Raw genomic sequence first — 14,436 nt, 5'->3', positions numbered from 1 at the left:
AAAGCTGAGAAAAGTGCTGCTCCAAAACAATCTGATTCAACTTTGGGCAATATTCCACTCAAGGAATTCATGACTAAACGAGCACCAAAAAAACCTAAAATCAGGTTTGTTCTTCCCTACAAAATAGTACACATTCTTTAATACATCTCCCTCCTCTTTTTCCATACAAATTCACATATAGTATTGATAACTGCTGATTTGTTCAACTGCGTTTAAGTTATCTCATTTCCAATTTTTATTCTTTATATTAGATGCAAGCTGATCGATCCAAAATCCATTTGGATAGAGACTTTTACTAACTTAATATATATTTTAAGTGGGCTGCTAGCACATTTTTTCCTACTCCGTTTTGTTCTTTACAGTTTTTCTACGGATAAATTTTTCCATACTTTGGTCATCTAATATGGCACTCTATAAAACAATATAATAATAAAATGACTAAATGTGTGGCAAAACATCTTAGCTTGCATAAAAACACAAGAAAATCTTTCTCAACTATGTGGTTTAGCGCAAACACTGAATAATTTATATTGTTAATTAAGTGCTTTGATGATAGTACTTACATTCATTCATTTATCTTTTACTGTTACTTAATCTGTCATCAGTTTTCAAGAATCAATTCTTAATGTATTATGCAAAAACAAACCATATACTCTGCTGGCAAAATATTTTTAGGCTTACATTGTTTTCAGAAAAAAGTATGTGCTCCACATGGTTTTGACAAAACCTGTAGATGGAAACTTTGCATATATTTTCTAATAGCCGCCCACTCCAATTGACCAATTAGTCACTAAGCCTGGATGCATTTCATCCAAAACCAATTTGGAGAGATACATGCATTCTATTATTCTAGATATACTGCCAGGTGTACAATTTCACAGAGCTTTCAGAAGCTTGAAAAACTTAAACATAGTTGATTTTTTAGAATATAGAACAAGTTTGTTGAAGCTGTTGGTTTTATGTCATTTAATTTGTTGACTCTTTTCCCTTCTATCTTCGTAATTCTGAAAATGTTAGTCACCCTTTGTCACATTAATTCATTTGTCACAAAACAAGTTCTCAACTATTTTCAAACTTGGAATGATCTTTTCCTTGGTGTTCATCATTTATCATTTATGATTTTTTTTACCATCTTTTTCTTTTTTGGTATAAAGTGAGATTTTTGCCTCATTGAAGGTTGAACTTCAACTTTAAGATTTTCATGGATGCTTAGGATGTGACTAGTTTGTTGATTAATTAGTAACAGTGGACATTCAAAATCCCCACAAACAATGCAACGAAAAGTCTATAAGAAGGTTCCCCTCAACCCCCACTTGGAAATGAATTTGTAGTCATGCATCTGCAACATGAGATTAATTGGAGATTCCTTTTGGTTGTCAATTCTTGAATCAATTAACCTAAGGCCACAAAAACATTTAATAGAAAAATAAGATTGAGCATGCTTAATTTAACTAAGTTCATATTGTCTGCTCGATCTTTAGTGTTTCGTATTCAAGTGGATGAGCTGCTTCTATGAATCTATCATTTTCATTTCATTATCAAGTTGAAGAAGACCAAGCAAAATTTCCAATTTCAACATTAGAGATTGAGAAAAAGACTTTAACTATAAAAAACTCCATAGTCTTCCCTAAACCATCCCAATCAAGAAAGAAATTGATTCATGACTTTCAATTAAGTAGAATAATTATAGCTAACGCAAGGCAATTGGCACTATAAATAAGTCCCAGAAGTAGTATAAACATTATATACACCAAAAAGAAAAACCATGACATCTTCAAAAGTATTATGCTCTGTTTTTTTTTGCCTTATCTTGTATGTTGAGCTGATTTCATCATCAAACTTTGCTTTTGCTTCTGCTGCTCCTACTGAAGCAGAAGCTCTTCTCAAATGGAAAGCCAGCTTTCATAATCAAACCCAGTTCAATAATCTCACCTCATGGACTTACCTTCCTAGTAACAATGCCACCAATTCTTCCACCAATCATAAACCAAATGCAAGCCCATGCATTTGGGCTGGTATTTCATGCAACGCTGCTGGAAGTGTCACCAGGATAAACCTTACCAACTCTGGTTTACAAGGTACGCTACATGAATTTTATTTCCTGTCCTTCCCTAATCTTGAATATCTTGACCTCAGCATCAATCAACTCTTTGATCCCATCCCACCTCAGATCAGTTCCCTCACAAAACTCATTTATCTTGATCTCTCTCACAATCAGTTGTCTGGGATAATCCCACCAGAAATTGGAAATTTGAAGTCTCTAGTGGAATTAGGCTTTTCTACAAACAATCTTTCTGGTTCAATCCCTGCATCGTTGGGTGATCTAAGAAATCTTACCCATCTGTATCTCTTTAGAAATAAACTTTCTGATACAATTCCTAAAGAGATAGGGAACTTAAAATCTATGGTGGATCTAGCGTTGAACAACAACTATTTAACAGGGCCTATCCCTCCAACTTTAGGAAACTTTAAAAAGCTAACCCTGTTCAACTTGGCCAAAAATCAACTTTCTGGCACTATTCCTAAAGAGATAGGGAACTTGAAGTCTCTGGTGCGACTAGAGCTAAGCATGAACCAATTCACTGGTTCAATTCTTACTTCATTAGGTGATTTGAGAAATCTTACCTATCTCTATCTTTGGAGAAATAAGTTTTCTGGAAGTATTCCTAAAGAGATAGGGAACTTGAAGTCTCTAGTGCGGCTAGATTTAAGCAATAACCAATTCACTGGTTCAATTCCTACTTCATTAGGTGATTTGAGAAATCTTACCCATCTCATTCTTTTTTCAAATATGTTTTCTGGCACTATTCCCAAAGAGATAGGGAACTTGAAGTCTTTGGTGTGGCTACAGCTGGGCGACAACCAATTCACTGGTTCAATTCCCACATCATTAGGTAATTTGAGAAATATTACCACTCTCCATCTCTCTACAAATAAGCTTTCTGGAACTATCCCACCGGAAATAGGAAATCTCACGAGGTTGACATCGTTGCAGTTATATAATAATGAATTAGTTGGTTATTTGCCCCAAAACCTTTGTCAAGGTGGATTACTCGCAAACTTTACAGTAAACAACAACCATTTGACTGGTCCAATCCCCAAAAGCATGAAAACCTGCTTGCGCTTATTTAGATTGCGGCTTGATGGGAACCAATTGACAGGCAATATATCTGAAGATTTTGGTGTCTATCCAAATCTTCATTTTATAGATTTAAGTGAAAATAAATTTTATGGTGAAATCTCACACAATTGGGGGCAGTGCCCACAGTTAACAGCCTTACGAATTGGGGGAAACAACCTTACTGGTAGTATACCACCTGAGATTGGCAATACAATCCAAATTCAAGAACTCAATCTTTCTTCAAATCGTTTAGTTGGGATTATCCCAAAGGAGTTTGGGAGATTGACTTCTTTGCAGAGGCTGATGTTGGATAGAAATCAACTGTCTGGTAGTGTACCCTCAGAATTTGGATCACTAACTAATCTTGAGTATCTCGACTTGTCCACAAACAAATTCAATGATTCAATTCCTAGCCTTCTGGGTGACTTGGTCAAATTATTCTACTTGAATTTGAGCAACAACCAGTTCAATCAAGGAATTCCAATTCGATTGGGGGAGTTAGTTCACCTGACCAAACTTGATTTAAGTGCTAACTCGCTTGGAGGTAAGATACCATCAGCAATGAGCAATTTGGAGAGTTTGGAGAAGCTGAATCTTTCTCACAATAATCTTTTTGATTTCATTCCAACAAGTTTCGGAGGTATGCACGGCTTGTTGTATGTCGACATATCCTACAATGACTTGGAAGGTCCCCTTCCCAACATCAGCGCATTTCAAGATGCTCCCCCAGAAGCATTACAAGGGAATAAAGGATTGTGTGGCAACATTGGAGCTTTGCAACCCTGCAAACATGGCTCAAAAAAGGAAAAGGACCACAAACTCATATTTGTAATCACATTTTCTCTTCTGGCATCACTTTTACTTCCTTCTTCTATATTTACAATTGCCTTTGTAGTAGAAAAGAAAAAGAAGCATCAGCATCTAGAGGAAAACATCATGCATGCAGAAGTTTCTTTTTCAGTATTAAACTTTGATGGAAAAAACATGTATGAGGAAATTATAAGGGCAACCGAGGATTTTGATTCTAAATATTGCATTGGGAAGGGAGGACATGGAAGCGTCTTCAGAGCAAATTTGCCATCCGCCAATGTAGTTGCCGTGAAGAAACTCCACCTGCTATGCAAGGGTGAGAAGAATTTTCAAAAGGAGTTCTTGAATGAAATAAGGACACTAACAGAGATACGTCACCGAAACATTATGAAGCTTTATGGTTTTTGTTCCCATAAACGGCACTCATTTTTGGTGTATGAGTATCTAGAAAGGGGTAGCTTGGCCACAATGTTGAGCAAAGATGATGAAGCTAAAGAATTGGGGTGGAGTAAAAGAGTGAATATTGCTAAAGGTGTAGCTCATGCCTTGTATTACATGCACCATGATTGCTTGCCACCAATTGTGCATCGAGACATATCAAGCAAGAACATTTTGGTGGATTCTGAATATGAAGGCTGTGTTTCAGACTTTGGTACTGCTAAGTTTTTGAACCCTGACTCAACTAATTGGACTGCCCTTGCAGGCACATACGGATATGTGGCACCAGGTAATATTGTGGTTTTATGCTTTTTGTGTTATTATATATTTAACATATTTTATTCTTTTCTTTTTAGGCCAATAATTCTTTTTCATTGTTAGGATGAGCTTAATTAAGGATAAACTTAGTTACACCTCTAATTAATCACTGATAGCATGATACGATTAATTTCTTTAAACTTTCCTTGAATAGTTATACCTATATACTAACATGCCACTGGTATGAGCTTTTGTTCTAAACAGAGCTTGCGTATACAATGGTAGTGACTGAGAAATGCGATGTGTATAGCTTTGGAGTAGTAACATTGGAAATAATTTTGGGAAGGCATCCAGGAGATCTTCTCTCATCTTTATTATCATGGTCATCATCATCATCATCCTTGTCATCTTCATCTGCAGTACCAGCCCATGAAATGCCAGCTGTGGATTTTTTGGACCAACGCATTTCCCCTCCTACACATCAAGAAGCAAGGGAACTGCTCTCTCTTTTGAAGACAGCGTTTGGCTGCTTGAATGCCAGTCCGCAATCTCGTCCAACAATGAAACAAGTTTCTCAATTTCTCTCCTGTCATAGGCTACATTCGTCAAAGCCATTGCATATGATAACATGTGGTGAATTGCTTGCTCTCCATGGTTGGACTACCTGATAACATGTGGTCGATTTTAGCTTATTGTAATCTATTTCATGTACTTGTGTGCTATGGCTAGCACGTAGGATGCCTCAAAGTTAAAAGTTTGCATTTCCTTGTGAGAATTTAACAGAATAAAAATGGTTTCTTTTTGTATAATGGTTTGATATATATATATATATATATTTTTTTTTTTTATATACAGTGCATTCTTATTCCTATATGTTATATGTAAAACGACTAGCTACAAGACAATGCAGGCTATGCAGCAACACATACAGACGAATTTGAGTTTGTACACCACCCCAACAAAGACGAAAAGACCCCACAAGGTTCAAAATAAGTACTAACAAATTCAATTTTTTATTGAAAATTAATTAACAAAATAAAAATTTCAATAAAGAAGAACAAGTAAGTTGAATTTGACATGGCAATAATTGCAATGGCGATACTATATATGGAATATGGACAGCTACAAAGACCATATATATAGAAACTCATATACAAACACAGCCATATATTCTCTGTTTCAATTTTCTTACAAAGAGAGAGAATCATAAAGTAAAAGTGACAATGTCATCAACCCTTCAAGTCCCTAATCAAGTTCCTTTTGCATCCGAATTTAGACTGTGAGCAACTCAAAAAAGCCTTCAAAGGTTCCTTCTTTTATTTTCTGACCGTTTTCTCCTTTGCATCATTTCTTGTTCTGATCATAACATTCCCCATCTTTTGTAATTTGCTTCAAGATTGATTTTCAACCAACCCCATTTCACCGATCCGATTGTTAACGTTAAACATGACGTAAATGATCTGATAATAATGGAAAATGAGTCGTCTTGTTATTCATCTTCATTCACTCTGTCAGTGATCAATGGTCAGGTCAGTGTTATATGTATGTGGGGTCTGGTGGGTTGGTGCAAGAAAGGTCCATGTGAATGTGATTGCCGGACTTTTGTAAACGATGATCTTTTAAGCTTGTTTTACATGTTGGTCACTTCACTCTGCACCAAAACTCTGTTTATTAGAAGAAGATGAGGTATTTGGGCTAATTCTATTGGAAAAAAAGGAAATAATTGGTATACATAAATTATAGCAGCTTTGTAGATGATCTGATTTTAAATGAAAATGGTTTTGACATGAAATGTTTAAGAGTGATGGATGAGTAATAGTAAATGATCAAAAACCTTGGACGATGAGAAGGCTATTCAGTTCTTACTGTAAGACAACATATCATTTGGTAGAGGAAGCAATAGAGTGAAGTTAATTATTTGATCTGTTTGATTCTTGACAGCATAAATTTTCCCAAGACATTCTATGTACCTTCTTTGATTTGATGAAATTTCCCAGCATGATAATAATTGCAAGCTTAATCTTTGGCTAATTAACTTACCTGTGGAAGCAAACACATCTGTTGAAAGGGCTGACACATTTGGTTTTTCTGAATTTCTCTTAATCAGAGGGTGATACTGCTTTCAAGACAGGAAGATTATAACATATCTGTAATTCCTAAACTGTTTCTAAGCTTCCCACAGACGTGTGGGTGAAAATGATCAATCATATAATGGCTGGTGGCAATGGAACAGAGTTAGCACAGTCTCAAGGGAAATTAAAGAAAGGTCCTAGCAAAGCACTGGCTATAGTCATCCATTGATATATGCCTTCTTTTCTTCAAATTTTTTAATTTTATATATGTATAATTTCTGCTGGGCAAGTTTATTTTGTTTTGGACTTATCATATCAAAGTTTTATTTCATTTAAGAAGTTTTTTTCTCCTTGCACCAAATAGAGAATTACTGCCTAACTTTGCTCTTCCCAGCTTTTGGCACCTCTTGTTAGCGCATATAGATATGAGGTGAACATGACTCTGGCAAAATCAGAGGGTAAGATACTCCATGAACAGATCTCGGAGAAGGCCTACAATCATGAGGATATTATCAGGGTTTTGGCTACATGGAGCAAAGTGTAGATCAATGCAACTCTCAAACACTACACAAATGAATTTGGGAATTGATTTCAAGCTTTTTTTTTTTTTTTTTTTCTGGTCTGACCTTTGATTTAAATTATGTTGACATCAATTTTAAGTTTATTCTTTAAATTCAAATTGCCTAGAAAAAAGTATCAAATCTGGCGGGTCTAAAACATGTTTTTTTTTTTCCAAAGAAAACCAATAAAATGAATGAATGCAACTAAAATTTGTTCTATGCACAAACAAACACAATATATCTAAGCTCAAATTTTTCCTTCAAGTAACATGTATTTATCCCTGACTAAACGCTTTTGAAACGCGCTAGATTTTGGAAAATTATAATATATATATATATATATATATACATAAAAAACATTACATTCAGGTGTCCTAAATCAACAAAGTATATGGTCAGAAATGACGAATTAAAAGTGGGATGATTAAGAACTGTAGTCAACTGCTTACGTTCTTTCAATCTGATGAAAATGGAATCCACTATTACTTCACTCAAATTCCATATAAAACAATTGAAAAGGGAAATTAAAGCTTGCATCAGGATTCAGAGTCAAAGAATTGGAAGACTTACATTAGCCTTTTCATGGATTTACAATTTAGCTTGAACTCTGATGCAGGAGTTGGTTGCTGTTCAGCCTTCAACTCAGGCAGGAACTCTGAGAGGGAAGAGAGATCATATGCTTTCACTTTCTTTTGTCGGCTACGGAGTTTCTTCTTCTGGTAGAAGATAAATTACTCATTAGCATACTATGTACTGTGAATATTATAAAAAAAATTAATGATATTTTAAGTAATATCCATACTATAAAGAATACCAAAAGCCTGAAGATGTTAGTAAAATGAACAAAATGACTCGTCAAAGTTTTGCTATTACATATTAGAAAAAGGAGAGGAAAAAGTATTTGAACAAAACTAAAATCCAAAAGTTTAAGAAATCAGCGCAGTGACAAGATAAGAAATGGGTTATTGCAAAATAGTGTTTCCCTTGCCTTGAAGTGTCTTATGCTTCATCTAGTGAAATCAACGAAGGCTTTCAAGATCACTTCATAAAATTTCCCCTTTTTCTTGGTGATATATTTATTTTTCCTTGCATAGGGCTCTTTTCTGGTGGAAGAAGACCCTAAAAAGAGGTTAGAAATAAGCCCTCTACCCTCTTCCCCTTAACAGAACCTAACTCTGAGCCGAAATTGGAACTTAGCCCCCATCCCTTTTTTTCTTTTGACTTTACAGCATGTGACTGAATCTCACCCTCACCACCCAGCCCACACCCAAATGATAATGGAAGTTTGGGATTCTTAGGGCCTGTTTGGAGTGCTTTTGCTTAGTAGCACGATTACTAGTAGCACTTTTGTCAAAAGCACAATTTTTTTATTAAAAATCAAAATACTTCTTTTAATTGTACATAGGGCATGTGTGTCAGCATTTTAAAAGGCTTAAAAGCACTTTTAAATAGTCAAAAGAGTTTTTGCTTGCATTTGGCAAAAAAAATTAAATGTGTTTTTGGATTATAAAAGCACTTGAAAGTGTTTCTTGGAGAAGAACCTGGAAGCGCTTCTAAATACATTTACAAGAAGCACTTTGATTTTCTTAAAAAAAAATTATGTTTCGTCACCCAAAGTGACTTTAAGCGAGGAATTTGAATGTTCGTCACCCAAAGTCACTTTGGGCGAGGAACCTACATATTCGTCGCCCAATGGATAAATCAACCACCATTTTGGCGCGTGATTTGAGGCGATGAAGTATTGTCGTCACCCAAAGTCCTTTTAGGCGAGGAACATCATATTCGTCGCTCAAAGTGATCTTGGCCGCCCAAACCTGTATGGGATTAGGCGACAAATTTTTTGATTTGTCACCCAAAGTTGATTTGGGCGACGAATCTATGTTCGTCTCCCAAAGTTTCGTCGCCCAAATATGTTTTTCTTGTAGTGAAAGCTAGTCATTGAATATGATAACAAAAAAAAAAATTGCTTGCTCTCTATGGTTTGACTACCTGATAGAAATTAATGTGCTTCTTTCCTACTTATATTTCTGTTTAATTTTTTTATCAATCTTTTGTTGTGACTAATATGTACGTACTTTATAAAGTTGAATTTGTTTTTCCTTGTGAGAAGTTAAAAAGAATAAAACAAGGATTTCGTTTTGTTAGATGGTTTGATAATTGATAATATGTGTTCTAAATCTTGCGATATACCATCCTTAAAGAGAAGACTCCGCAAAGCTCAAACTAATTAGTAATTAACCAATTCATTTGGCCGAAATAATTAGATATGCAATTAAGATTGAATACTACTTTTCTTTCTTTTGTTATTGTTTTTTTGTTGGGTTTTTTCCTCGATCGTTGAAGTTTGAAGCTTGATTTTACTTTAACTATATATATATCTGTTGTTTGATAAAAGACTAGCTAGCTTAGCATATTAACCTAACGCACACGCTCATTTTAAGGCCACAAAAACATTTAATAGAAAAATAAGATTAATTTAACTAAGCTCATATTGATGATGTACTCTGCTCGATCTTTAGTGTTTCCTATTCAAGTGGATGAGCTGCTTCTATGAATCTATCATTTTCATTTCATTATTAAGTTGAAGAAGACCAAGCAAAATTTCCAATTTTAACATTAGAGATTGAGACAAAGACTTTAACTAGATGTGCACTAATTTTATGGTCCCTTCAGACAAGGTCTTCGATCAAGTCTTCTTCATCAGTCTAGCACTATCAATCTTTTAGGTACGAGTAGGACCCATCTCAAGTCTCAACCCCCTCTGTCAAACATCCAATAAAATGCAAAAGTTGCATTTAACTTTAAAGAGAAAAGACACAAAGACTTATGATTGAGAAACAAAAGTGAAGGAGAAAGTTGGAAACACCTTCCAAGTCTACCTGAAGACTTGTGAATTTATTTTCTTTTGTTTTTTTTGGTGACTGCGAGCCAAAGGCCCAAAACAGAAAACAATTTGCACCTAACTTTATTGAGGAACATAAGTTAATTTACAGTAAATATAAGAGACGAAGACTTTGACACTGTTATGGGCAATATTTCCTATTAGATACTTATTTACTTTCCCTTTCCTATATATAGGAGATACCCAATATGTAATCAGTATGAGAGAAAATATATTTTACTTTTGTATTGCTAATTTTAGCTTTAGCTCGTTAGCAAGATGGGTTAACCCATCACTGTTATGGACATCTTCAACTTATTCTGATAAAATATGCTCTCTGGCTTATTTTCTTATATTGCATGAATTCTGGCTTATTTTCATATATTGCATGAATTCTCACTCTTTGCAATTCACCTGTTAATACATGCTTGCCGTGCTGTCACTCTTTTCCTGTTCTTAGTCTTTTTCTACTCATATGGATGAGCTGTTCTTAGTCTTTAAAGATGACAAACAAAGACTTTGACTCAAGCATGTGAAAAACTCCATGGAATTATTGGAAAGACTTCTGAACCCTGGAATACTTACCAACTTATTACAGAAGAGAGAACAGGGCCCTTAGAATAATTATAGCTAATGCAGGGCAGTTGGCACTATAAATAAGTCCCAGAAGTAGTATAAACATTATATACACCAAAAAGAAAAACCATGACATCTTCAAAAGTATCATGCTCTTTTGCTTTTTGCCTTATCTTGTATGTTGAGCTGATTTCATCATCAAACTTTGTTTTTTCTTCTTCTGTTGCTCCTACTGAAGCAGAGGCTCTTCTCAAATGGAAAGCCAGCTTTCATAATCAAACCCAGTTCAATAATCTCACCTCATGGACTTATCTTCCCAGTAACAATGCCACCAATTCTTCCACCAATCATAAACCAAATACAAGCCCATGCATTTGGGCTGGGATTTCATGCGACGCTGCTGGAAGTGTCACCGGGATAAACCTTACCAACTCTGGTTTACAAGGTACGCTACATGAATTTTCTTTCTTGTCCTTCCCTAATCTTGAATATCTTGACCTCAGCATCAATCAACTCTTTGATCCCTTCCCACCTCAGATCAGTTTCCTCTCAAAACTCATTCATCTTGATCTCTCTGACAATCAGTTGTCTGGGAGAATCCCATCAGAAATCTGTCTACTAACAAATCTTACCCTTCTCCATCTTTGGGGAAATAAGTTTTCTGGCACTATTCCCAAAGAGATAGGGAACTTGAAGTCTCTGGTGGAGCTAGAGCTAAGCTGGAACCAATTCACTGGTTCAATTCCTACTTCATTAGGTGATTTGAGAAATCTTACCCTTCTCTATCTTTCTAGAAATAAATTTTCTGGAACTATTCCTAAAGAGTTAGGGAACTTGAAGTCTCTGGTGGAGCTAGAGCTGGGCTGGAACCAATTCATTGGTTCAATTCCTACTTCATTTGGTGATTTGAGAAATCTTACCCATCTCGATCTTTCTAGAAATAAGTTTTCTGGAACTATTCCTAAAGAGATAGGGAACATGAAGTCTCTGGTGGAGTTAAAGCTGGGCGGGAACCAATTCACTGGTTCAATTCCTACTTCATTAGGTGATTTGAGAAATCTTACCCATCTCTATCTCTCTACAAATAAGCTTTCTGGAATTATCCCACCAGAAATAGGAAATCTCACAAGGTTGACAAACTTGCAGTTATATAAAAATGAATTAGTTGATTATTTGCCCCAAAACCTTTGCCATGGTGGATCACTCAAAAACTTATCAGTAAGCAACAACCATTTCACTGGTCCAATCCCCAAAAGCTTGAAAACCTGCATCAGCTTATTCAGATTGCGGCTTCATGGGAACCAATTGACAGGCAATATATCTGAAGATTTTGGTGTCTATCCAAATCTTCATTTTACAGATATAAGTGACAATAAATTTTATGGTGAAATCTCACACAATTGGGGGCAGTGCCCACAGTTAACAGCCTTACGAATAGGGGGAAACAACCTTACTGGTAGTATATCACCTGAAATTGGCAATGCAATCCAACTTCAAGAACTCAATCTTTCTTCAAATCGTTTAGTTGGGATTATCCCAAAGGAGTTTGGGACATTGACCTCTTTGCAGAGGCTGATGTTGGATAGAAATCAACTGTCTGGTCGTGTACCCTCAGAATTTGGATCACTAACTAATCTTGAGTATCTCGACTTGTCCACAAACAAATTCAATGATTCAATTCCTAGCCTTCTGGGTGACTTGGTCAAATTATTCTATTTAAATTTGAGCAACAACCAGTTCAATCAAAGAATTCCAGTTCAGTTGGGGAAATTAGTTCACTTGACCCAACTTGATTTAAGTGGTAACTTGCTTGGAGGTAAGATACCATCAGCAATGGGCAATTTGGAGAGTTTGGTGGAGCTGAATCTTTCCCACAATAATCTTTCTGGTTTCATTCCAACAAGTTTTGGAGGTATGCACGGCTTGTTGAATATTGACATATCCTACAATGACTTAGAAGGTCCCCTTCCCAACATCAGCGCATTTCAAGATGCTCTCCCAGAAGCGTTACAAGGCAACAAAGGATTGTGTGGCAACGTTGGAGCTTTGCAACCCTGCAAACATGGCACAAAAAAGGAAAAGGACCACAAACTCATATTTGTAATCACATTTTCTCTTGTGGCAGCACTTTTACTTCTTTCTTCTATATTTACAATTGCCTTTGTAGTAGAAGGGAAAAAGAAGCATCAGCATCCAGAAGAAACCATCGCGCATGAAGAGGTTTCTTTTTCAGTATTAAATTTTGATGGAAAATCCATGTATGAGGAAATCATAAGGGCAACCGAGGATTTTGATTCTAAATATTGCATTGGGAAAGGAGGACATGGAAGAGTCTTCAGAGCAAATTTGCCATCTGCCAACGTGGAAGTTGCCGTGAAGAAACTCCACCTGCTATGCAATGGTGAGAAGAATTTTCAAAAGGAGTTCTTGAATGAAATAAGGGCACTAACAGAGATACGTCACCGAAACATTATGAAGCTTTATGGTTTTTGTTCCCATAAACAGCACTCATTTTTGGTGTATGAGTATCTAGAAAGGGGTAGCTTGGCCACAATGTTGAGCAAAGATGATGAAGCTAAAGAATTGGGGTGGAGTAAAAGAGTGAATATTGCTAAAGGTGTAGCTCATGCCTTGTATTACATGCACCATGATTGCTTGCCACCAATTGTGCATCGAGACATATCAAGCAAGAACATTTTGGTGGATTCTGAATATGAGGGCTGTGTTTCAGACTTTGGTACTGCTAAGTTTTTGAACCCTGACTCAACTAATTGGACTGCCCTTGCAGGCACATACGGATATGTGGCACCAGGTAATATTGTGGTTTTATGGTTTTTGTGTTATTATATATTTAACATATTTTATTCTTTTCTTTATAGGCCAATAATTCTTTTTCATTGTTAGGATGAGCTTAATTAAGGATAAACTTAGTTACACCTCTAATTAATCACTGATAGCATGATACGATTAATTTCTTTAAACTTTCCTTGAATAGTTATACCTATATACTAACATGCCACTGGTATGAGCTTTTGTTCTAAGCAGAGCTTGCGTATACAATGGAAGTGACTGAGAAATGCGATGTGTATAGCTTTGGAGTAGTAACATTGGAAATAATTTTGGGAAGGCATCCAGGAGATCTTCTCTCATCTTTATTATCATGGTCATCATCATCATCATCCTTGTCGTCTTCATCTGCAGTACCAGCCCATGAAATGCCAGCTGTGGAGTTTTTGGACCAACGCATTTCCCCTCCTACACATCAAGAAGCAAGGGAAGTGCTCTCTCTTTTGAAGGCAGCGTTTGGCTGCTTGAATGCCAGTCCGCAATCTCGTCCAACAATGAAACAAATTTCTCAATTTCTCTCAGCTCATAGGTTACATTTGTCAAAGCCATTGCATATGATAACATGTGGTGAATTGCTTGCTATCCACGGTTGGACTACCTGATGAATGTGCTTCTTTCCTATACGTATTTCACTTTTTGTGTGCTTTTTTTTTTTTTTAGTATGTGTGCTTTCTTTTTAAAAGAAAGATTCTTCTTCGATTTTAGCTTATTGTAATCTATTTCATGTACTTGTGTGCTATGGCTAGCACGTAGGATGCCTCAAAGTTAAAAGTTTGCATTTCCTTGTGAGAATTTAACAGAATAAAAATGGTTTCTTTTTGTATAATGATTTGATGTATATATTTTATATACAGTGCATTCTTATTCCTATAT

General features: G+C 35.8%; 1 protein-coding gene and 1 long non-coding RNA gene across 8 annotated transcripts; one reads left to right on the top strand and one right to left on the bottom strand.

The window, feature by feature from the left end:
- The first annotated feature begins 1,747 nt into the window (after positions 1–1,747).
- On the top strand, positions 1,748–14,359 carry LOC147280022 (uncharacterized). Of its 6 annotated transcripts, XM_086249735.1 has the most exons (5): positions 1,748–2,256; positions 2,329–3,089; positions 3,348–3,761; positions 11,324–13,528; positions 13,762–14,359. In XM_086249735.1, the coding sequence occupies exons 1-5, from the start codon at positions 1,766–1,768 to the stop codon at positions 14,163–14,165; spliced, it is 4,275 nt and encodes a 1,424-aa protein (XP_086105861.1). In that variant the 5' UTR covers positions 1,748–1,765; the 3' UTR covers positions 14,166–14,359. The 6 variants fall into 6 exon arrangements, with proteins under 6 accessions (XP_086105861.1, XP_086105862.1, XP_086105866.1 ...); XM_086249740.1 differs by lacking the exons at positions 1,748–2,256; positions 2,329–3,089; positions 3,348–3,761 and adding an exon at positions 10,271–10,281 and having other exon boundaries at positions 10,839–13,528; XM_086249738.1 differs by lacking the exons at positions 1,748–2,256; positions 2,329–3,089; positions 3,348–3,761 and adding an exon at positions 10,844–11,300 and having other exon boundaries at positions 11,436–13,528.
- On the bottom strand, positions 5,990–8,518 carry LOC147280023 (uncharacterized). 2 transcript variants are annotated; one of them, XR_015123623.1, is made up of 3 exons: positions 8,248–8,518; positions 7,830–7,975; positions 5,990–6,278 (listed from the first exon to the last, which is right to left on the bottom strand). It is a non-coding gene; the product is annotated as an uncharacterized LOC147280023 (long non-coding RNA). The 2 variants fall into 2 exon arrangements; XR_015123622.1 differs by lacking the exon at positions 5,990–6,278 and adding an exon at positions 7,074–7,191.
- Positions 14,360–14,436: the final 77 nt, after the last annotated feature.

The sequence above is a fragment of the Dryas octopetala genome, chromosome 7 (genome assembly GCF_963921425.1).
Source record: "Dryas octopetala chromosome 7, drDryOcto1.1, whole genome shotgun sequence".
Lineage (NCBI taxonomy): Eukaryota > Viridiplantae > Streptophyta > Magnoliopsida > Rosales > Rosaceae > Dryas > Dryas octopetala.
Note: the sequence above shows the minus strand (reverse complement) of the source record. Positions and strands in the feature narration are given on the sequence as shown.